General features: G+C 35.7%; 1 protein-coding gene and 1 pseudogene across 1 annotated transcript; one reads left to right on the forward strand and one right to left on the reverse strand.

Annotated features, from left to right (window-relative positions):
• Positions 1 to 257: 257 nt before the first annotated feature.
• On the reverse strand, positions 258 to 4,529 carry LOC132800811 (uncharacterized; annotated as a pseudogene).
• Positions 4,530 to 16,578: 12,049 nt separating this feature from the next.
• Positions 16,579 to 18,532, forward strand: LOC132800812 (receptor-like protein 43). Its single transcript, XM_060815111.1, has 3 exons — positions 16,579 to 16,865; positions 17,597 to 18,066; positions 18,441 to 18,532. Exons 1-3 carry the CDS (start codon positions 16,579 to 16,581, stop codon positions 18,530 to 18,532), a joined length of 849 nt encoding a protein of 282 aa, XP_060671094.1.
• The last annotated feature ends 4,842 nt before the right edge of the window (positions 18,533 to 23,374 follow it).

Consider the following 23,374-nt stretch of genomic DNA (forward strand, 5'->3'; position numbering starts at 1 on the left):
GAATGAATTACTTTCTAGAGAAAGGCAGCAAGGTTGTCCTTAAACCTCTTAGCTTGAGCCCTAGTGATCGGTCCAGTCTTCATCTGTATCGGATCAATACCCCAGCGAGTTGTCGGTGGTGCGAGCTCGGGCGGGTTTGCATCATTCCCCTCCTCTTGAAAAGGATTTGTCCTCAAATCGAAGTCATCACCTGCAGCAAAAGGAGATAAATCAGCAACATTAAAGGTGGCACTAATACTATACTCACCCGGTAAATCAAGTTTGTAGGCATTGTTGTTTATCCTCTCCAAAACTTGAAAAGGTCCATCGCCCCTCGGCATGAGTTTGAATTTCCTTTGTTCAGGAAACTTTTCTTTCCTTAAATGCAGCCACACCCAATCTCCAGGTTCAAACACCATTGATTTTCGGCTTTGATTAGCCACCTTTGCATATTACTCGATCCTCCTCTCAATGTTTGCTCGTGTCTTCTCATGAATCTGCTTTACAAATTCAGCTTTTTGTTTTCCATCTAAATTAGCACGCTCACTTAAAGGTAAAGGTGTTAAATCTAATGGAGTCAAAGGATTAAAACCATAAACAATTTCAAATGGAGTAAATTTAGTTGCTGAATGTAAAGACCTATTATATGCAAATTCAACATGAGGCAAACATTCTTCCCAAGTTCTTAAATTTCTACTAATTAATGCTCTTAACAATGCAGACGAGGTTCTATTTACAACTTCGGTTTGTCCATCAGTTTGTGGATGACAAGTAGTTGAAAATAAAAGCTTCGTACCTAATTTAGCCCACAAAGTTTTCCGAAAATAGCTTAAGAACTTAGCATCCCTATCCGAAACAATAGTTTTTGGCATTCCATGCAACCTCACAATTTCCTTGAAAAATAAATTAGCAATATTGGATGCATCATCAATTTTGTTACATGCAATAAAATGTGCCATCTTAGAAACCTATCTACTACAACAAAAATTGAATCCTTACCTGTCCTTGACCTAGGTAATCCAAGAATAAAATCCATAGACAAATCTACCCAAGGATAGGTAGGAATCGGCAAAGGCTTATACAATCCATGAGGCTTCAATGTTGATTTTGTTTTTCGGCACTTTAAACATCTTTCACAAATTCTTTCAACATCTCTCCTCATGTTAGGCCAATAAAAATGTTCTTGCAGCAAGGATAAAGTTTTCAAAATACCAAAATAACCCATCAAACCACCCCCATGTCCTTCCCGGACCAATAATTCCCTAATACTACAATTAGGCACACAAAGTTTGTTCTCCTTAAACAAATATCCCTCAAATATGTAAAATTTATTAAATCCATGTTTCAAACAGGTTCTAAAAATTTCTCCAAAGTCACTATCATGCTCATAAAGTTCTTTCAATTGTTCAAATCCAAGCAATCTAGCATCTAAGGTAGAAAAGAGTACATACCTTCGGGATAATGCATCCGTAACCACATTTTCTTTACCTTTTCTGCAGCGGATCACATAGGGAAAGGTTTCAATAAATTCAATCCACTTGGCATGCCTTCGGTTGAGCTTTCCTTGACCCTTGATATGCTTCAAAGACTCATGATCCGTATGAATCACAAACTCCTTTGGCATGAGATAATGCTGCCACGTCTCCAAAGCCCTCACCAAAGCATACATCTCCTTGTCATAAGTCGGGGAGTTTAGGGCAGCTCCATTTAATTTTTCACTAAAGTAGGCTATGGGTCTTCCTTCTTGCAATAAGACAGCTCCAATACCTACACCCAAAGCATCACACTCAATTTCAAAAGTCTTAGAAAAATTTGGCAAAACTAATAAAGGTGCATTACATAATTTTTCTTTCAACAAATTAAACAATTTTTCTTGTACTTCCCTCCATTTAAAGCCAACATTCTTCTTGACAACTTCATTCAATGGTGCTGCTATGGTACTAAAATCCTTGACAAATCTTCTATAAAAGCTTGCCAAGCCATGAAAGCTCCTCACTTGGGTGATAGAAGTAGGAACCGGCCACTCTTGAATTGCTTTCACCTTAGCTTGGTCAACTTTGATTCCTGCAGCACTTACTACAAACCCTAGAAACACAAGCTCTTCTTTGCAAAATTCACATTTTTTAATGTTAGCAAACAATCTTTCTTTTCTAAGAACTTGCAAAACTTGCCTAAGTTGATCCACATGGTCATCCAAATTTCGGCTATATATTAGAATGTCATCAAAATAAACAACCACAAATTTACCAATAAATGGACGCATTACATGATTCATAAGCCTCATGAAAGTACTGGGTGCATTGGATAATCCGAAAGGCATAACTAACCATTCATACATCCCATATTTAGTTTTAAATGCGGCTTTCCATTCATCACCTTCTTTCATCCTAATTTGATGATAACCACTCCTAAGATCAATTTTTGTAAACATGCAAGCACCATGCAACTCATCAAGCATATCATCTAATCTAGGAATGGGATGCCTATATTTGATGGTAATGTTATTTATAGCCCTACAATCAACACACATTCTCCAAGAACCATCCTTTTTAGGTACCAACAAAACAGGAACAGCACACGGACTTAAACTCTCACGAATGTATCCTTTATCAAGCAAATCACTTACCTATTTTTGCAGCTCCTTTGTTTCTTCGGGATTGCTCCTATAAGCTGGTCTATTCGGTATGGCAGCTCCTGGAACAAAGTCAATTTGATGTTCTATCCCTCGAATAGGTGGTAGTCCACTTGGAATTTCATTTGGGAAGACATCTCCAAATTCCTTCAAAAGAGAAATCATTGAACTTGGCAATTCATTTCTTCAAAGTTAGTTTGATCATTAAAATAATTTTCTTTATAAATCATGAATAGCAAAGGTTTTTTGCACTCAATAACCTTATTAATATCCCCTAAACTCAAATAAAAATTGCTACTTAACCTTTCTTTTCTTTCTTTTTCTCTTTTTCCCTTGGATTGGCGCAAACCTTTGGATTTTCCTTCCTTCTCCAAGCTCTCAGGTTTGCCGCTTTCTTTCCCCTCTCTTTTGGCTTTTCCTTGATCTTTCCACTCAATATGAGCCTTAGAAACCTTACCTTGATCAACAACCTCATTCTTACCTTCTTGAAAGGTTGGTGAAGCCGTTGGTGCCATACTTACTTTTTCCTTGAGCTTTTCAACTTCTCTCCTTTGTTGCATTTGTAATTGGTCTTTATAAACCTCTTTAGGAGATAATGGTTCCAGCTTGACCTTCTTCCCTTTAAACCTGAAAACAATACTATTTTCTCGACCAAAATGAGTAGCATCTTTATCAAATTGCCATGGTCTACCTAATAGTATATGTCCAACAATCATGGAAACAATATTACACAAGACTACATCCTCATATCTACCTATACTAAATTTTACTTTGGCTTGTTTATTTACCCTCATCTCACCACTATCATTTAACCATTGTAACCTATAGGGTTCTGGATGTTTAATTGTTTTCAAGCCTAATTTATCAACTACAAGATTACTTATCACATTAGTACAACTATAATCATGCTACAAATTTTACCTTGTATTTCGTAGCGAGTGTGGAAGATGTTTTCTCTTTGTATGTGCTCTTCATCTTTGTAGACAGCAAGTACTCTCCTTGAAACCAGGCTCAAGTCGGCATTAGATGTATCAACAGGTTCGACTTCATCTTCATTGCAATCCTCCTCTTGCTCGGTTTCAACTTCACTTTCTTCACTTGCAGATTCCAGCTCACCGTCACCCTTTAATACCATGATTCTTCTATTTGGACATTGGCTGGCTATGTGTCCTCTTCCTTGGCACTTAAAACAAATTATTTCTCTGGATTTTTGAGGTTTAGGATCAGATTTTATCTCACCTTTAATGGCTTGGGCGGATTCGGTTTTAAGTTCCCTTCTTGGCCGGTTAGTAGCTTCTTCACCAAGCTTTGGCTTCAGCTTGCTTTCATAAGTACAATTGTTTTTCCAGCCACTTGAACTTATCCTTCCACTGCTAGAAACTCCTCCAAACCATGTGCTAACACCCCTCCTCTTGAATTGGTTCTCAAGCTTAATTGCTACATGCAACATCTCCTCCAATTCCAAGTATTGTTGTAACTTAAGTTGGTTGGCAATATCACGGTTTAAACCACCAAGAAATCTCGCCATTGTTGCCTCCCTATCCTCATTCATATTCAGCCTCATCATTAACATCTCCATCTCCTTGTAATAATCCTCCACGGACCTGCTTCCTTGAGACAAAGATTGAAGCCTTTGATGCAGCAATCTATGGTAATGGGATGGCACAAACCGCTTTCTCATGGCTCCTTTCATTTGTCGCCATGTTGTAATCAAGTCATCACCAACTCTCCTTCGGGTGCTTTGCTCATTTGTCCACCATTGGAGAGCATAATGGCCAAACTCCATTGCTGCCAACTTCACCTTCTTACCTTCCAAATAGTTGTGGCAGTAAAAATTCATCTCCATTTTTTCTTCCCACTCCAAATAAGCTTCAGGATCACTTTTACCCATAAAAGGTGGGATGTTAACCTTGATATTTCCCAAATCATCATCTGTATCTTCCCTCCTATATCTTCCATGGCCAGTTCTATCTTGGACAGCAAAAGTTTCATCCATACCTTCCTTAAAGTCTCCACCGAATGGCTCCTCATCAAATTCCTCTCTCGATCTCTCGCGACCTCCTCGTCCTCGGCCTCATCCTCCATGGAATTCTTGCCTATTTCTTGTATTTGGCATTCCTTGTGAGGCTTCCAGTCTTCCCACTCTTTGATTCACATGCTCAACTTAAGCACTAACCTGCTGTATTGATTCCAAAATAGCTCTCATGTCCACTTGGTCTCCGCTCCCGGTGGCTCGGGCATCACCATGGAATGCTACGGACTCCTCCTCATTGATCCTCAAGGGTGGCTCCCCTCTCCTCATCTTGATTCTGTCATGTTAGTATAATAATGCAATAGAAATAAAATAGGACCTTACCAATTTCACTCCCTTACGTGTTTCACTCAAATAAGGACTCGACACTCGTGTTTGCACATTTGTTTCGGCTTTTACCCTCTTTTAAGCTTACACACTATTGCCTTTTTCCACTCAATGGATTATCTCAAAGTTCTAATTAAAACACTCACAAAACAGCAATTAGATCACTAGTATGTTTTAATTAAACTTATCAACAAAATGGAAAAGCAAAAGGTAGGCAATACCGAAAGAATCCAACAAATCCTAATTTTTTGGCTTTCTAGACAAGAAAACACATAAAATAATGGGAAAACATTGGAATTTTTGAAAACTGCACCAGATGGTAGTAGATTATGAGGTCAAGAACAAAATTCCAGGAAAAGAAATTCAAATACGAACAAGAATCAAATTGAACAAAATATAGAATAGTTGTTGGTTGTTGTTCTATGTAATTCAAGTTTTGTATCAAATCCTTTAACTGATTTTAGTCCAAATAATTTAAGCACCCAAAATCTAAATATCCAGCAGCAAAAATAATTTACCAGCAACTCAAATATTCAATAAATAGTCATAAAAACACAGCAGCTCCAACAAATTTCCAGCAAACAATCAAACTCCAACAAACCGAAATATATATATATATATATTTTTTTCTTCGGCTTTACCTCTTCTTTTTTTTTCTTTTTTTTTTCACTCACAGAACATAAACAACTGCAGTAGCAAGAATAATTACCAAAATTGCAATTCCAATTCTAAAACAAACACCAAACTCGTGACCTCCAAATAAACACAAATGTGCAGTTTTTTTTTTTTTTTAAATAAATGTTGCCGCAAACTCTTTTTTCTCTTTTTTTTTTTTTTGAATATATGAATGCAAATATATAAGACTGAAACAGCAAAGAAAAATCAACAAAAACCAAATTAACAAGAACAATGATAAAAGACAACCAACAAACTAGGAAACAAAAATACGATAAAACTAGGAAATCCTAATTCAACTAGGAATGAATTTTTATTTTTTTTTTAAGATGCTGAATGTGTATAGGATGGATGCAACCTTAACCTAATGCTAAAATTGTAGAATAACACAAAAACAAATAAAGCAAATAAAGATAGATCAAACCTGGACAAAATTTAACTCTAATACCAAATGATACGAACCTAGGACGACCTGCTCCTAAACCCGTATTATATTAGTCCGAATCTCAATTAAGTTCAAGTTCTAATGGAATGGACCTCAACCCCTAACCAATCTGTGGTTAGAAACCTTGGTATAATGTAGACGCCACAATAGGGGATGGAAAACCTATTGATAAGTCGAGCTAAAACAACTAAATCTCTAATGGTGATTTAGGTGTTCTCAAAGAACAAAGAGATAATTAATCTCGCAAGAATTTTCTCAATCAAATCAAAGTTGTCTTCTTATTGAAAAATAAGCCTTTAAATAGGTTTTGAAAGAAACAAAATAAACCCCTAAAAGAAAAACCTAGGTAAAAACCGACCACTCACATAAGGAAACCTAGTAGGCCTCAACTATACTTCCTTTCCTAATCTAAGTTTGATTAATTAATTCCTTTATATTAAATTAGGAATTAATTAATTTACAATAAAATAAAAACCTTCCTAAAGTTATTTGTCCAGAAAATAAATAAATAAAAACCCAAAAAGAAATAAAGTCAATCGCAAATTAGGTAACGAGTTGACTTTGACATCTAGGCTGAATTATGTCTTCAACCGAGCTAACTTATGTCTGCCTGATGTCCGAGCTAACTTATGGCCTATTCGAGCTAATTGGTGTCTGTCCGAGCTAACCTGTGTTTGGCCGAGCTAACTGATGTCTGTCCAAACTAAGCTGTGTCTGGCCGAGCTAACGGATATCTGTCCGAGCTAAGTTGTGTCTGGCCAAGCTAAGTTACATCCGATGTCCGAAGTCTGAGATCAGATGTCCGAGGCAAGACTCGTCCGAGATCAGATGTCCGAGACATGGGTGTCCGATGTATCAGCCTCCGCCACTTGAATACTTAAAACAGGTCTTTTATCTTCAGATATGGACAAACCCTTTTAAGAATGAATTACTTTATGGATAAAGGCAGCAAGGTTGTCCTTAAATCTCTTAGCTTGTACCCTAGTGATCGGTTCAGTCTTCATCTGTATCGGATCAGTACCCCAGCGAGTTGTCGGCCTCGGGCGGGTTTGCATCACAATGTGTGAAAATATACAATATAAAACTTATATTCATCATGGTATCAGATCCTGAGAAGGCTTCAAAGCTGAACTTAAATGCAGCTTTGGAAGTTGAACCGAGGCTGAGTATTCAATCCTTTCATCAATGTTCTAGTTTAATATCTTTAAAATTGGATTTCTCAGATTATCTGCTATGGAGATCACAGATGCTTCCCTTAATTTGAAGTTTAGGAATTCTACACCATATAACTAATGATAAACATCCATTAGAAGAACTACAAATAGAAACCACTAGAAGCAGTGTAAGTAGTAAAGTTCACAATCCAAATTATCAACTGTGGATCAACAATGATGGTCTCTTTACAATGTGGTTACTTAGAACAATGATAGTTGATGTACTTAGCTTCACCTTCCATCTGGATACAGCTTTCATGTTTGGCACATCATTGAAGAGCATTTGTTTCCAGAAATCTACCTCCGATTGCCCCATGGGATTAAAGAAAGGATCAGCAACCTTAGATGAGTATCTCAAAACCTTTAATTCTATTTGTGATAATCTCTACGGAATTGGAAAGCCAGTAGATGACTTGGATAAGTGCTTTCATCTATCTAGAAGATTAGGCCACAAATATTAAGATTTTAGGTTGGCTATGCTTATCAGCCGCAATCATTATAGAGTTTTTGGCTTAGAGTCCCTAATTTAGCCATTACACTTGGTATGTGTTTTTTTTTTTTTTTTTAGGAGCATATAGAAGGTCACCTATACTTCAATTACTCTCTCTTGAGGATGTTTGACTTTAGGATTCTTTCAAACCTTAAAACCAACTACTTTGAAAATGCCTCAATGTTATGAAAGTGACTATCATTATCTTTTAACCATCCCTGCTACATATTCGAGCAATATGGAATTGGACACCAAATAGCTTGCTAGTACCTTTTGCATCCATTGACATTGGATGTCACAAGTTAGCAAAAATCTAGTACACAGGTGGAGTTTCAGATTAGGTTAGGATCTATGTCAAAGTTTACATCGCAGCCTAGTTATGAGATACATGATGATGCCATTTCTACACCAACAATTCCAGTACCATTGTATTCTATCACTAAAGATAGGCGTCGAAGATTTATTAGACCTCCACAGAGGTATGCTGAGGCTGATTTGGTTGCATAGGTCCTAAATGTAGCAGAGAGTATTGATTCAAGTGAAGAACTTTCTACTTATTCAGAGGCAGTTAGTTGTGACGACTCTGGTAATTGGATGGCTGCTATGCAGGAGGAGATAGAGTCTCTTTATAAGAATGACACATGGAAATTGGTGAGATTGCCCAAGGATAAGAAAGGTAAGGACACCTAGAGTTGAAGAAGACAGGTATAAGGCAAGACTAGTTGTAAAGAGTTATAGTCAAATTCCAGGTATTGACTTCACAAATGTGTTTTTACCAGTTGCAAAGCACAGTTTAATTTAAGCTTTGCTTGGTATTGTGGCTATGTATGATTTTAAACTTGAGCACTTAGATGTGAAGATAATACTTTTATGTAGAGAACTTGAGGAGGACATTTACATGCAACAAGAAAAGGGCTTTGTAGTTTTAGGTAAAGAGGACTATGTGTGCCTGTTGAAAAAGTCCCTTTATGGCCTAAAACAGTCTTCTAGGCAATGGTACAAAATGTTTGATTCACTTATGATCTTTAATAGTTCTAAAAGATGCAGTTATGATAGTTGTGTTTATTTTAAGAGGATTTATGATGGGTCATTTGTTTACTTACTCTTGCATGTAGATGACATGTTGATAGTAGCCAAGAATTAGGGAAAGATAAGAAAAGTTAACGCCCAACTTAGTAGGGAATTCACGATGAAATATTTGGGAGTGGTGAAAAAGATTCTTAGGATGAAGATTCTTAAAGATAGATAGGTAAGCAAATTGTCTCTAATTCAAAAAGGGTATGTTGAGAAATTTCTTAGTAGGTTCAGTATGTAGAATGCCAAACCTGTTAGTACACCCTTACCAGCTCATTTCAGGCTTTTATCTGTTTTATCTCCATAAGCAAATGATGAGGTTGATTATATGTCTCTAGTTCCAAATTCTAGTGTAGTGGGATCTCTCATGTATGTAATGGTTTATTCACATCCAGATTTGTCATATGCAGTTAGTGGAGTTAGTAGATACATGGCAAACCTAGTAAATAACATTGGAAAGCAATTCGATGGATTTTCAGATACTTGCATGGCTCTTCTGATGTTTGTTTGCAGTTTGGGAGGACTAGAGATGGAGTCATTGGGTATGTAGATTCTGATTTTGTTGGAGACTTAGATAAAAGAAGATCTCTAATAGAGTACGTGATTTTGTTGGAGACTTGGAAAGCTACTCTGTAAAATACAATTGTGTTGTTAATTACTGAGGCAGAGTACATGGCTATTACTGAGGGTTGTAAGGAAGCTAGTTGGTTTAAAGGACTATTTGGTGAGCTTAGTGACGATTTGTAGATTACTACAGTCTTTTGTGACAGTTAGAGTGCAATCTTTCTCATAAAAGATCAGATGTTTCATGAGAGGACAAAACATATAAATGTTCGGTATCATTTTGTGCGTGATGTTATTGCTCGTGGTGATATTGTTATCAACAAGGTGAGTACTCATGATAATTGTCAGGACCTGTCCAAAATTCTTCATCGAAACTCTAGACAAGCCCTGAACCCAGGGAAACACTACCGAATCTCCCAATGGAAAATCCGGTAGTATCTCCCCTAAGGGTGGGACTTACCATAAACTTTCTGCACTAAAAACACACTTCTATATACACCACCTTATTCCTCCCACCTTACTACAATTTATTTCCACAAGTTTGCAGGACTCCATATAAATAACAATGAATCAGTGCATAATTAAATAGATAAATGTCCAAATAGTATACAGAGCATTATCAACTACAATTGAATATGAAATTTAATACAATACAAAATAAAAAGAAATAATACAAGATAGAAAGGAAAGGAAAAGCCTCTTGGACTTTCGACAACGAACCAACACATCGAGCTCACCCCCGGACAATCAACGTCGACTACCCCGAACCTAAGGGAACGAAATTTAAAAACGTGAGATGCTAATCATCTCAGTGAGTGATCCAATCTACTAAGGAGGGAAATAATTAATAATAATATAACAATAATATATACTTGATTAATCAATAATAAATAAGTAATTAATTATTAAGTATTTGAAAATAATATTTTCTCTCAAAACCTTTACAACTCACTCAGTTTGAAATGTTCCTTTTTTAAAACGTTTTACAAAACCCAATATTTTAAACCCCAAAATCTAGAAAGTATTTAATTAAAAGGCAATAAATTAACAATCCAAAATTTATAATGAGAGGTAAAAATATAAAAATAATGCTAATAACAAATATTAAATTGGGAATAAAATATTGTAAACAATTAATATGAAAACACAATAAAATTTACATTAACAAAAATGATCCAAGAAATATTTAAATAAATAAAATAAAACCAAATAATTAACAATAAAACTCAATTTAGAATACCAAACAATTTAATTTATAAAACATTATTAAAAACATTTTAATTTAAATAAAATTCTAAAATATTTTATGATTAAAATCACGTCGCGAAAACTATTTGATGCACCCACTATATACCAGTGGCACCAACGATACTTAACATCCTAAGCATCGCTAGACAGGAGGTTAAAGAGAGAAACTGACAGACAGTAGCATGGCGTCCCACCGCGCCTCTGCAAATAGGCGTCTCAGCCATGGAAGGGCGGCCTACCCTCGTCCGATGGAAACCACAAGACAACTCCATAAATCACCTATGTGCTACTCACACCCACCTATGCACTAACCATATCCACCTGTATGCTAATCATATCCATATATACAGAACACCAGTACGTGTATGTTGCATCTAAAAATTATAAAATTCATACATTTTTAAAATCTCAAAAATTTTATAAGCACCAGTGTGTTTATTCCATTCAATTAAACTCGTAAATTTTTCATAATTCCTTTATAAATCATCGTCATAAATCCATCGCATAAATTCCATCAATTTCAAATCCATCAATAAAATTAACAATAATTTAAAATAAATATTCCTTCAATTCTTCAAAATTAAAAATATAATTAAATCACATAATAAACATAACAATTATTAAATGAAATTGAAATCACAATTTCTTTTAATTCCCAAATATATTTTGGCACCCAAACATTTATTAAAATAACATAAAGTGCCAATGTAATTTAGATGGAAATTCTCTTAATATCAAATACATAAAACATATTTTTCAAATATCTAATTATAAAACATTCAAACAACAAAATTCAATAATTATTAAATTAAACCTCAAATTCAAGAAAATTCTTAAAACCCAAAAATATTTATAAGACACAAATAATTTAATTTCCTTCAATTTTGGCATAAAATTTGAATTATAATTTACTAAACAATTAACACATGAAATATAATTTCTAAATATATAATCAACACAAAATATATACAATTTATTAATCCAAAATAATTTTGAAGGTGGATCACTCACCTCGAGCGCGCAATCCAACCAAGATACTCCATATGATCAATTACATGATTCACATGTGCTCCTAGAACAACAATATTACACAGGGTCAAATAAATTAATATTTTATTTGGATAAATAATACTCGGTATCCAGGAGAGCTAAGACAAACGGTGTCTAAAATTCACAAATAAAGTATCAACAGAAAGCTAAGGGGATGAGGAATACGTTACTGATCTCCATTGGACTCAACTCGACCGGAGGTGGTCGGAAAGTGGACGGAAGGTTTCAACCAAACTTCCCCTTCTTCTATCTCACAAAAGGCTAAGAATTTGGGCAAATGGAGCTTATTTTTGGAACTAGAGGATTGAAACCTAGGGGGGAGGACGGGTCTCACAGCCAAGAACCACCGGAAAATGGCCGAATTGAGAACCGCCGGCCGCAGACTTTAGGGCACCGATCCCAGCGCGTCCAGTGACCATTTGGCCATAAACTTGGCCGCCCAAGTCACCCAGCCATGGGGTTGTCACACTGTCTGGCGCGTGCCTCATTTCGATGGTCGAAGAAAACAGAAACGAGAAAGCCCGAGAGGGAGAGGGAGAAGGAAAGAGAGAGAGGGAGAGGGACGGGATGATGAATAGTACCCCTTCCCCCTCTTTTTCACGTGCCCAAAAGAAAGGAAAAAGAAAGAAAAATAAAGGAAAAAGAAAAAGAAAAGTAAAAAGAAAAGGAAAAGAAATTAATAAAATAATGATGTATTAGAAAATCTTGCATATCTATAATTTTTGAACCACATATCCATTTCGGGCGTGCCACTAGTCTATGAACTTGTATCAACAAGTACTTCACAACCATACATGAGTCAAAGCTCAACTTTGCATGAATAAAAAGTCAACTCCGACACCCCTTGGACAGTATGGATCTCAAATTGTTTTGCCCATATCTTTCAAACTGCAGCTTCGTTTTCAATGTGCTACTAGTCTATGGACTCGGGTCAATGCATAGTTTGCAATGGTACCCCAGTCAAAAAGAAATTCCATCTAAAAAAAAGTCAAGATTTTGATCCATTTGGTCAACGATCAACCTCGGTCAACGTAAAAGAAATTTTCGATGTATTTCGGGACGGGGTGTTACAATAATCCTACTGACATGATGACCAAGACAATTCCAATAGCCAAGTTTGAGCATTGCTTGGACTTGGTTGGTGTTCTTTGCTAAGCTTTGCCCTTAAAGGCTTTTGTGGAAGATGATGGCGGCTTTTATCGAAGATTGGAGTTTTGTGTTTTTCATTTCTTGTATGGAATTTGTGTCAAGGTGGAGATTATTAGAGATGGTGATCCGAATTCTTATTGACTTGACCCGAAAAGCTCATAGCGCCACCCCTTTGATGAAATTTATTGAGAGAACCCATGATTTATTATTATTATTATTATGGTATTACAGTATAACTGGTTGACATTATTCCTCTTCATTTTTTCCCAGAGATTATTAGTGAGAAAATATATTCGAATTCCAACTAGGTCTTTGTTAATACTTAATAGTGTATAGAGTAATTGTCTTATTGTATTTATCATAACTTAGCTCTTCTTATAGTTAGGTCTATTATGACTCGGTTTAATCTAACTTGTAAGTAGGCTAACTAGCCTGAGTCAATGGTTGTATATTAAAGTTGATTTTTTTCTAAAGACAATAGAACCTCAATAAACGAATAAGCTTGCTTGTTCTCAACTCAAATCAGTGTACTAAATGAATAACTTCACTAAATGGGCAACATGATATTTTTATTTTTTTTTTCCAATTTAGCTTCTTCAAATTATGGTTTTTTTTTTTTTTTTTTTTAACTTCTTCTTTGTACCTGACCAAACTCAATATGTTTAATTATTTTGTAATTCATACACCAAATTTGATTTTTTTTTTTCAATTTGTAACAAATAATTATTTAACGTTATATAGCTTGAAAGGTTTCTTTTGAAGAAATAGTTTGTAAAACATTTATAGACTTCATCATTATTAATGTTATTTTTTAAATTAGAGACCTCATTTAAAAGGATTCTATAATATTGATAAACGTCCATTAATATTGATAAACTTTTATTCATTTCTAAACATAAAATACATTTTTTAATAACGAAATTATACATTCCTCAAACCAACAAATATCTTATATTGGTAATAGTTTTAAGTTTTTAAAACTTGAAAAAGAGCCTAAATCATATGCTTTGGATATTCCACTGTTCTTAACAACCAATCCCCTTCAAAATTCAATATCCCAATGGAGTGACCGGGGTAATAAGGCTTTAAAGTCTTTGTTTATCGATTTTTAGAGACTTTAGTATACTTGAGCAATGTTTTTATATAACAATTTTTTGGCTTTATGTATATTTTCCATCTTTATACTGAGAAATTTGAGAATCAGTCCAGTCGCCTACTGGAAATGCCATGTCAACCACGCTCTACTTTCGTCAAGGTCACTTAACTAATCATATTCTTTTCCTGAAACTTGAAGAAATTGTTTTATTTTTTTTCCCTTTTTTGTTTTTTTTTTTTTTTTTTTGGTTTTGAAATATAAATTGATATATATATATATTATCTTTTACAAATGAATTGTATAAATGATGATTAAGTCGTTTTTGATTCTTATATTAGAGAAGTAACATGGACAGTACATATGTATATATATATATATATATTTATATGAATTTATATAGTTTCAAATATCAAATTACTATTCATCTCAGTCCCAGCCAAAAAAAATCCAATCTCAGGGTAACTCTGCAGCCAAGAATTCATGCATGGGTGATAGCTATAATTTAGTTTACCCAAAATATTTTTGGCTTGTCCAGCTACCCATGAATAAATGAACTGAAAGCACTTTGGCCGTATACTGTGCAACTTCAACTATTTCTATATATAGGTATATATATATTTATATAGAAATTTTATGGTGCATACTAGGTATGTATATATATATATATATTTTCTGTTATTAAGGAATCAAGACAAATTTTTGTTCACTATAATATCGTAAGACAACATTGCATGTAATGTGTAAGATTTATATATATCACAAAGCATATGTTATTTAATGTTCGATTGACTTTCCTTTTAAATTATTAAATCATTTAAAGGGCTGTTATTTAAAGATACAATTATGGTAAAAATGTGTTCATATAGGTTAATTTTACACTTAAATCAATACAAGGGTTAATAATAAAAGATGTTTAATATCTCTAATCATTTATTAGCTGTTGCATTGTTTTAAATGCTGAGATTTAAAGATATGGACTATACAAGTTTGGCGAAGTACTAAAACTCTATTATGTTTTCATGGTTGGTAGACTATAAGTAAGATTCTAATGAAAAATCTGTCTTGGCTTCTGATAAGAGAATTCCTATATATAATATTATGAAGTATATTCTCTTCATCAAGCGTCCTCAAAAGTCATGACTGATTTGTAATTTCAAAGGATGCATGTATACTCCATTATTCAATCTCATATATATAATCTACTATTTATGGACTATATAGAAACAATTTACAACATCGATCTTAATATATCATACACGATTAAAAGCTTGCATTTGAAACTATTGACGTAGAAATTATAACAATGTAGCACAATTTAGATTTTTTGGTTAAGATGTTAATAATTTAGAAGGTTTCTTTCAACACAATCGACACTAAAATATGTACACTATAGTAAATTACCATGCAGAGACACTTGAATAGCAAAGTCACTATTATTATTATTATTATTATTTTTTAACATTTGATCAAATTATAGCAAGTGGACCATAACCAAGTAACATTCTTCTTGACCTCATGTTATTTCTATGAACTTCCACAAAAATAAATTCTAACCACGTTTTCATAGACAATACTATACTGTTTTGCCATCTATATATAGCACTATAACACAAAACAATACCTACTTACTAATTAATTACATATATTAATTTCTTCATCTCAATATTTTCTTGGTAGCCCTGATCATATTATGCTAAATATGAAGAGGAATATCAATCAATTCCTCTTATTTTATTTGGCCATGTTAATCCCTTTTTGTTGTTTGTCTATTTCATCAAATTCTCTCAACAATATTACTTCTACCGCCATCGCCATTACTACTTTCTCTTGCCTCCCACACCAAAGCATCATTTTACTGCAATCAGAAACTGAGTTTAAATTCAAGAGGATCTTGAACGAACATTCTTCCTCTAATTATCTAAAGATGAAATATTGGAAGTCTGCCACTGATTGCTGTTCTTGGGATGGTGTCTTATGCAACAACGAAACTGGTCATGTATAAAGCCTAAAGCTCAGCAACAGTTGGATTTATGGTCCTCTACTTTCTAACAGCAGCCTTCATCGTCTTCAAAAGCTCAACTTTGCCTTCAACAACTTCAGCCCATCCTTTACTCTATACGAGTTTGGCTAGCTTTCAAGGTTGACTCATCTCAATCTCTCTTCCTTTATGTTTTCTGGTTACATTCCATCTCATTTCAAGGCTGATACATATGGTTTCCCTTGATCTTTCTTTCAGCTATAACTATGATGGAAGTCTTTTGAAAGTAAGGGAAGGAGAAATTGGAAAGCTCAGAAAAAGCATGGCGAATTTAACAGCTTCATCTTAATTTGTTCGATCTTTCTTCTACAGTTCCTCAACACATAGGCAATTTGTCTTCCTTAAAACATCTCTCTTTTGAGACATGCTTTTTGCATGGTGAATTCCCAAAGAGTATCTTCCAGTTGCCTAAGATAAAGTTGATTTGTATGTCCGGAAACAGTGATCTTACTAGCTCTCTTCCAGGATTCCATTCTGGCAGTATGCTGACGTTATGGATGTTTCAAAAACCAGTTTCTCATGAAAACTGCCAGTTGCAATTGGCAAGCTAAGATCCTTGAATTCTATGGATCTTGGTTTTTGTAATTTTCTTCGGGTTGTTCCATCTTCTCTTTGCAACGTTTCTGAACTCCCATATCTTGTTCTCTCATCAAATGATTTCAATGGCCATCTTCCGTATGAAGGAGGGAACCTTGAAAAGTTCACTAAAATTGACCTTTCTGGCAATCAATTTAGTGGTGAATTGCCTTCTTCACTTGGAAACCTCACACAGTTGAACTATTTGTCTGTCGATGACAATAATTTCAGTAGCCAAATTCCATCTTCACTTGGAAATCTCTCACAATTAGAAAGGTATATGCTTTCAGGGAATCTGTTTGATGGAAAACTCCCAAGCCGATTCCCACATTAGATCAAATCTATCAATCTTCAGAACAATAATTTGACAGGTTCAATTCCATCCACTTTTCAAAACCTGACATTTCTTGACTTTCTTGATCTGCCATATATTTCTTTCACTGGTGTCATTCCTTGGTCATTATTTAAATTGCCTTCTCTGACATACTTATCTTCGGAAAAAAAAAAAAAAGAAAAAAAAATCAGCTTTCAGGCACTCTTAATATCCAAAACATTTCTGACCATTCATCCAAGTTTAAAAACCTGTTTTTAAGTAAAAGCAATTTAATTGGACATATCCCAAGTTCCATATCCAAACTCAAAATGCTCACAGAAATGTGCCTTGATTCATATGATATAAGTGGCAGCGCCCTTGATTTTGACATGATCTTTCTCGGGGTTGAGTTCACTTCATGATCTTTTTCTTTCAAATAATAGAGGCCTATCTATAACAAATAATGTAAGTAGGAGTTCCTCTTCTTGTTCTGCTCATTATCGTCTCCCCATATTTTATATCTCATCCTTTTCCTCATGCAACATTAGCGAATTTCCAATGTTCCTGGAAACACAAGATGAATTGGAATCCTTAAACTTTTCCAAAAGTAGGATTACTGCCCAATTCCCAAATGGTTCTTGAACACAGTGACGGAAACCTTGAAGATTCTGGATCTTTCTCGCAACAACTTTAGTGGTAGGGAAGAAACCCCCTTAGTTCGTCCATTGAAGAAACTGTATTTACTAGACCTGCATTCCAACATGTTGCGAGGACCAGTTGTTGTTCCTCCAATATCCACTAGGTACTTTTCTATATCAGAAAATAGCTTGGTTGGAAGAATTGACCCATTGTTCTGTAAATTTGGGGATTTTCAATATCTTGATTTGTCAAGTAACAATTTGAGTGGTACAGTTCCTCAATGTTTGGATAACTTCAATAGCTCTCTATTGGTTCTAAATCTAAGAATAAGCCACTTTCGTGGTGAAATGCCTCATATCTGTGGGTATAGGAGCAAATCAAAGACATTGGACTTGAGCTGCAACCAATTATCTGGGAAGATGCCGAACTCACTAATTAAACGCAAAGAGCTACAAATTTCAAATCTGAGCCAAAATCATATGGGTGACACATTTCCTTTTTGGCTACAGTGTGTTAAATCTTCAGGTTCTCTTCTTAGTTCATAATAAATTTCACGGTGTAATATATTGTCCACATAACTTTTCTGGCTTTCTGAACTTAAGTATTGTTGATCTGTCTTTCAATGATTTTAGTTGAAGTTTACAATCACAATATTTTACAAATTGGACTTCGATGAATAAAATATCTCAGAGACATTCATCAGAATTGAAGTACATTGGTGATGATGAGTATAACCAGTACTCTGTTACTGTGATGAATAAGGGCCTAGAAATGCCAAAATTTTCGCCATTTTTGTGTGCATTGATTTCTTGAACTGCAATTTTATGGAGAAATCCCAGAGACAATACGGGATTTTCGATCTCTAATTGTGCTCAATTTGTCAAGTAATAACTTTTCAGGACATATTCCTTCATCCCTAGGGAATCTAGTTGAGCTTGAATCATTAGATCTGTCTAACAATAAGCTTTATGGTGAAATCCCTCAGCAGTAAACTAGCTGGACAGATTGGGATATTTCCAAATTCTTCTTTTGAGGGAAATAGGGGATTATGTGGTCTTCCAATGTCAAAAAGTCTGGGACTCTGCTACCACCTTCGCAATATGATGAGAAACTACATTCAATATCATTTCGTTTGAGTTGGAAAGCTGCTGTAATAGGTTATGGAATTGGACTGATAGTTGGATATATCATCACCTTAAGGAGACCAATTTGATGTTCAAGATTTTCGGTGTGATCCCACAAAGGAGACTAAGATGAGCAAAAAATATTTCAAAACACTTGGAAGTAAATGTTGAAGAACATGGATTGATGTATATAAAGTTAGTATTATATATAAATACATTTATATATGTAAATTTGGATGATCTTAATTAGTTTGTTTTAATCATAATTATTTGCTTATACACCTTTTAGTGCTTGAATAAATTACAAAGTAGCCTCCCTATTGTATATGCTTCTTACTTTATTATTTATTATGGTATACATCTGGAATCTTGAAAACTGGAGTTGCAACTTCCAAACTTTAGCTGAAGTAGTGACATACTTTGAAGATGAATGAGGTAGTTACCAATCATATTATTGGTAATGGATCTGTTCTCCCTGATCCATTCTTGAGAACTTTGAAAATTGGTGAATTGAATTGGAAAAGCTCCTTAATTTTGGTCTTGAGGTTACTAAATTTGGAGAATGAAATAGAGTTCATGCTGGTTCAACAGTCTTTGAAGGTCTGTATTAATTAATACACCATACTCTGTAGTCTACTTGTAAATGCAACATGCCCTTTGGCAATACCAATAATAGACCATGTGATTAATATCACTTTTGCTAACTCATTGAGTAGAAGCTGATCAGGCATTTTGATTATGCTTATACTTTATTCTTTTGCAGAGACACTCAATCCTTTCATATTTACAGAACATAATTAATTCTTATACACATTTCTTTACACCAAGGCAATGGAATCATAGCTTGCTTGACAGATACTTGAGATTAAGAAGACTGTATATTTGAATTACTGCAAAGATAACAAAGGTAAATTAACCATCTGTCAAGATTGGCTTGCCAAGAGTGTTGCACTTTGGACTCTACTTTTCAATTACCAATCTCTTTCTTACTTCATATAAAACTGCCAATTTTATTCACCATTACCATCTCGATTTCTTTCTTCCCTGCAAGTCTGTAAAACACCTAGGTTTAAGAGTTAGATCATCCTCACAAAATATTTACCTACTTAAGATATACCTACTGAAAATGTTTTAACAAGTCTGACATCATCATTGTCAGGTAACAATTATTCATTTTCCTTTAATTCTGTTTTTGTAAATAAAGTCTCTCAAAACCCTTGTGTTAATGCACCGCGTTACTAATTTCACCTATTAATTCACTGTTGTAACTTATTTAAGATAGAGAGTATCCTTAGAAGAGAAACTAATTGAATTATGAAGATGATACACATTCTACCATTTTGACTGAGCTAGCAACCAAGGTGATACAAGATCTAGGAGTAGGAATTGTATCATCTTCCTTGGTGCCAGCAGCATGTCATAGCACGTTCCAGCCAGAAGCAATGTATAGAGCTTTTTGCACATGCGATTACTGAATCATGTTGGCACAAAAAAATTGACTCAAGAGCTGCAGCTTTCTTTTCCAAATCCTATAATTTTGGAGTGATAATATAGAGGCTGCATAATTGGCTGTAAATCCTCTACAACAAGCAAGGATAAAACATATATAGAATTTGAGTTTCATTTTGTAAGAGACTGTTGTGGTTCTCTGACCACTTTAGAGAAGAAATATGAGAAGAAAATAAAAGAATTCTATTAATCTCTTAAAAATAGAATACAAAAATAAAAACTTCTCTCATGGAGGATTCTCTCGTGGAACCTCTCTCTGCACTCTCTAATTCTCTCTGGAATTGCTCACTCTTCTCTCAAGTTCTCTCTGGAACTTAAACAACTCTCACTCTTGGAGTTTTCTCTCAATTCTCCTCACTTGGGAGGCTTGAGATTGCTCTCTTGGCTTGATTTTTATGGAATGGGAAGGAGCCTATTTATAGGCTTACAAGGCCACAATTTTCAACATCTTAGCCCACAATTGTTGATCGGTGCAGCAATGGTGTCAACAATGGTGGCTGTGGTTGGTGAGGTTGGTGCGGCTGTGGTTGGTGAGGTTGGTTGGTGCGGCTGGACTTCACAATTCTCCCCCTCCAGTCGCATTTAAAACTGATGGTCATCTGCCATCTATTCCAGCTATGTCTCTGCATAGCTTCAGCTTCTCTTGAGCAACAACTTTTGTTAGCATATCTGCTGGATTCTCTTTTGTGTGAATCTTCAACAGTTTCAGCAACTGTTGACCTATTACTTCGCGTATCCAATGATAGCGAATGTCAATGTGCTTTGTACGGGAATGATACATTGAGTTTTTGCTCAAATCCATGGCACTTTGGTTATCACAATGTATCTTGTAGTCTTCTTGCTTGATGCCCAATTCTGTGAGAAAACGCTTTAACCACAACATTTCCTTACCCGCTTCCGCTGCGGCAATGTACTCTGCTTCAGTAGTGGATAAAGCAACACACTTCTGCAATCTTGACTGCCATGACACAGCTCCCCCTGCAAAAGTGTAGAGATAACCTGATGTAGATTTTCTATTATCAGGGTCTCCGGCCATATCTGCATCTGTATAGCCTTCTAAGATTGGATCACCTCCCCCGTAGCACAAGCACAGCTTCGATGTACCTTTAAGATACCTGAGAATCCATTTGACTGCTTCCCAGTGTTTCTTTCCAGGATTTGAAAGAAATCTGCTCACAACACCTACTGCATGAGCAATGTCTGGTCTGGTACACACCATTGCATACATCAGACTTCCTACCGCTGAAGAATATGGTACTGAAGCCATCTCCTCTATCTCTTCTTTGGATGAGGGGCACAATCTCTTACTCAACTTAAAATGATTTGCAAGTGGAATGCTGACCGGTTTGGCTTTATCCATGTTGAATCTCTTTATCACCCGTTCAACATACTTCTCTTGAGATAGCCATAACCTTCTATTCTTCCTGTCTCGGATTATTTGCATTCCCAAAATTTGTTGAGCTGGTCCTAAGTCTTTCATATCAAAAGACTTAGACAATTCTTTCTTCAGCTGACTAATCTTCATTGCATCTTGTCCAACGATCAACATGTCGTCCACATATAGCAAAAGTGCAATGAAGTTTCCACCTGAAAATTTTTTAATATAAACACACTGGTCTGCTGCAGTCCTTTTATAGCCTTGACTCACCATCAACGAGTCAAACTTCTTATACCATTGTCTTGGTGCTTGCTTGAGGCCATACAAGCTCTTCTTTAGCTTGCATACGAGGTTTTCTTTCCCTGAAACCTCAAATCCTTCTGGCTGCTCCATGTAGATTTCTTCATGTAAATCACCGTGAAGAAATGCTGTCTTCACATCCATCTGCTCAAGCTCTAGGTTTAGACTTGCTACTAAACCAAAAATGACTCGAATTGAAGTCATTTTTACCACTGGTGAAAAAATCTCATCAAAGTCAATTCCTTTCTTCTGAAGAAATCCTTTGACCACCAATCGGGCTTTGTGTTTCTCCACCCTTCCGCTGCCATCTTTCTTGAGCTTGAACACCCATTTATTCTTTAGTGCCTTCTTTCCTGTTGGAAGCTTAACCAACTCATAAGTATGATTTTTCTGCAAGGATTCCATCTCATCTTGCATTGCTTGCAGCCACTTTTCCTTCTCTTGATGAGAAACAGCTTCCTGGAAACTCTCTGGCTCCCCCTCTTCAGTAAGCAGAATATACTCAGATTCTGGAAATCTCTTTGATGGAATTCGGCCTCGCTCAGATCTCCGAACTTGTAAACCACTGGTTTCAGGAGGTGTACCATCATCTGACCGCTGTGATGGCCCTGCAGCTGCTTGAGAGGATTGAGTCTCCCCCTGCTCATTATCCCCTTCTTCCTCCTGGTCTGCTTCTGGTATATCTTCATGCACCTCATTATCCTCTGTGGCTATTTGTGCTGGTGCTGGATTAGGACAAAAATTCTCGGCACTAGAACTATAATTAGGAGACATTCTGGGCTTTTCAATGTCTTCCATTTTCTGGTTTTCTTGGAATACTACATCCCTGCTTCTAATAACCTTCTTGGTTTTCGGGTCCCATAACCTGTATCCGAATTCTTCGTCTCCATATCCTATAAAGATGCATGGAGTAGATCTTGCATCGAGCTTCTGTCTGAGCTCCTTGGATACATGTACATAAGCTATACAACCAAACACTCTTAAATGAGAGTAGGAGGGAATCTTACCCGACCACATTTTCTCCGGAATTTCAAAATTCAACGGTACTGACGGTGATCTGTTGATTAAATAGCAGGCGGCACGAACAGCTTCTCCCCAGAATGGCTTTGGCAGCTTAGCCATACTGAGCATACTTCTGACCTTTTCCATAATGGTTCGGTTCATTCTTTCGGCTATTCCATTATGTTGTGGGGTACGAGGGACCGTCTTCTCATGTCGAATGCCGTGTCTTCTGCAGTAGGCATCGAACTCCTTGGAAGTATACTCGCCTCCATTATCTGAGCGGAGACATTTCAGCTTCTTTCCTGTTTCACGCTCTACCATGGTATGAAACAGTTTGAAGTAATCCAATACCTGGTCCTTTGTCTTCAAGAAATATACCCACACCTTCCGTGAAGCATCATCAATGAAGGTCAGGAAATACTTGTTGCCACCTAATGATTCCACCTCCATGGGACCACAAACATCAGAGTGCACCAGACTAAGCAACTCTGATCTTCTCAATGCAGAGGAACTGAAGGAG

Source organism: Ziziphus jujuba, chromosome 2, assembly GCF_031755915.1.
Source record: "Ziziphus jujuba cultivar Dongzao chromosome 2, ASM3175591v1".
Taxonomy (NCBI): Eukaryota; Viridiplantae; Streptophyta; class Magnoliopsida; order Rosales; family Rhamnaceae; genus Ziziphus; species Ziziphus jujuba.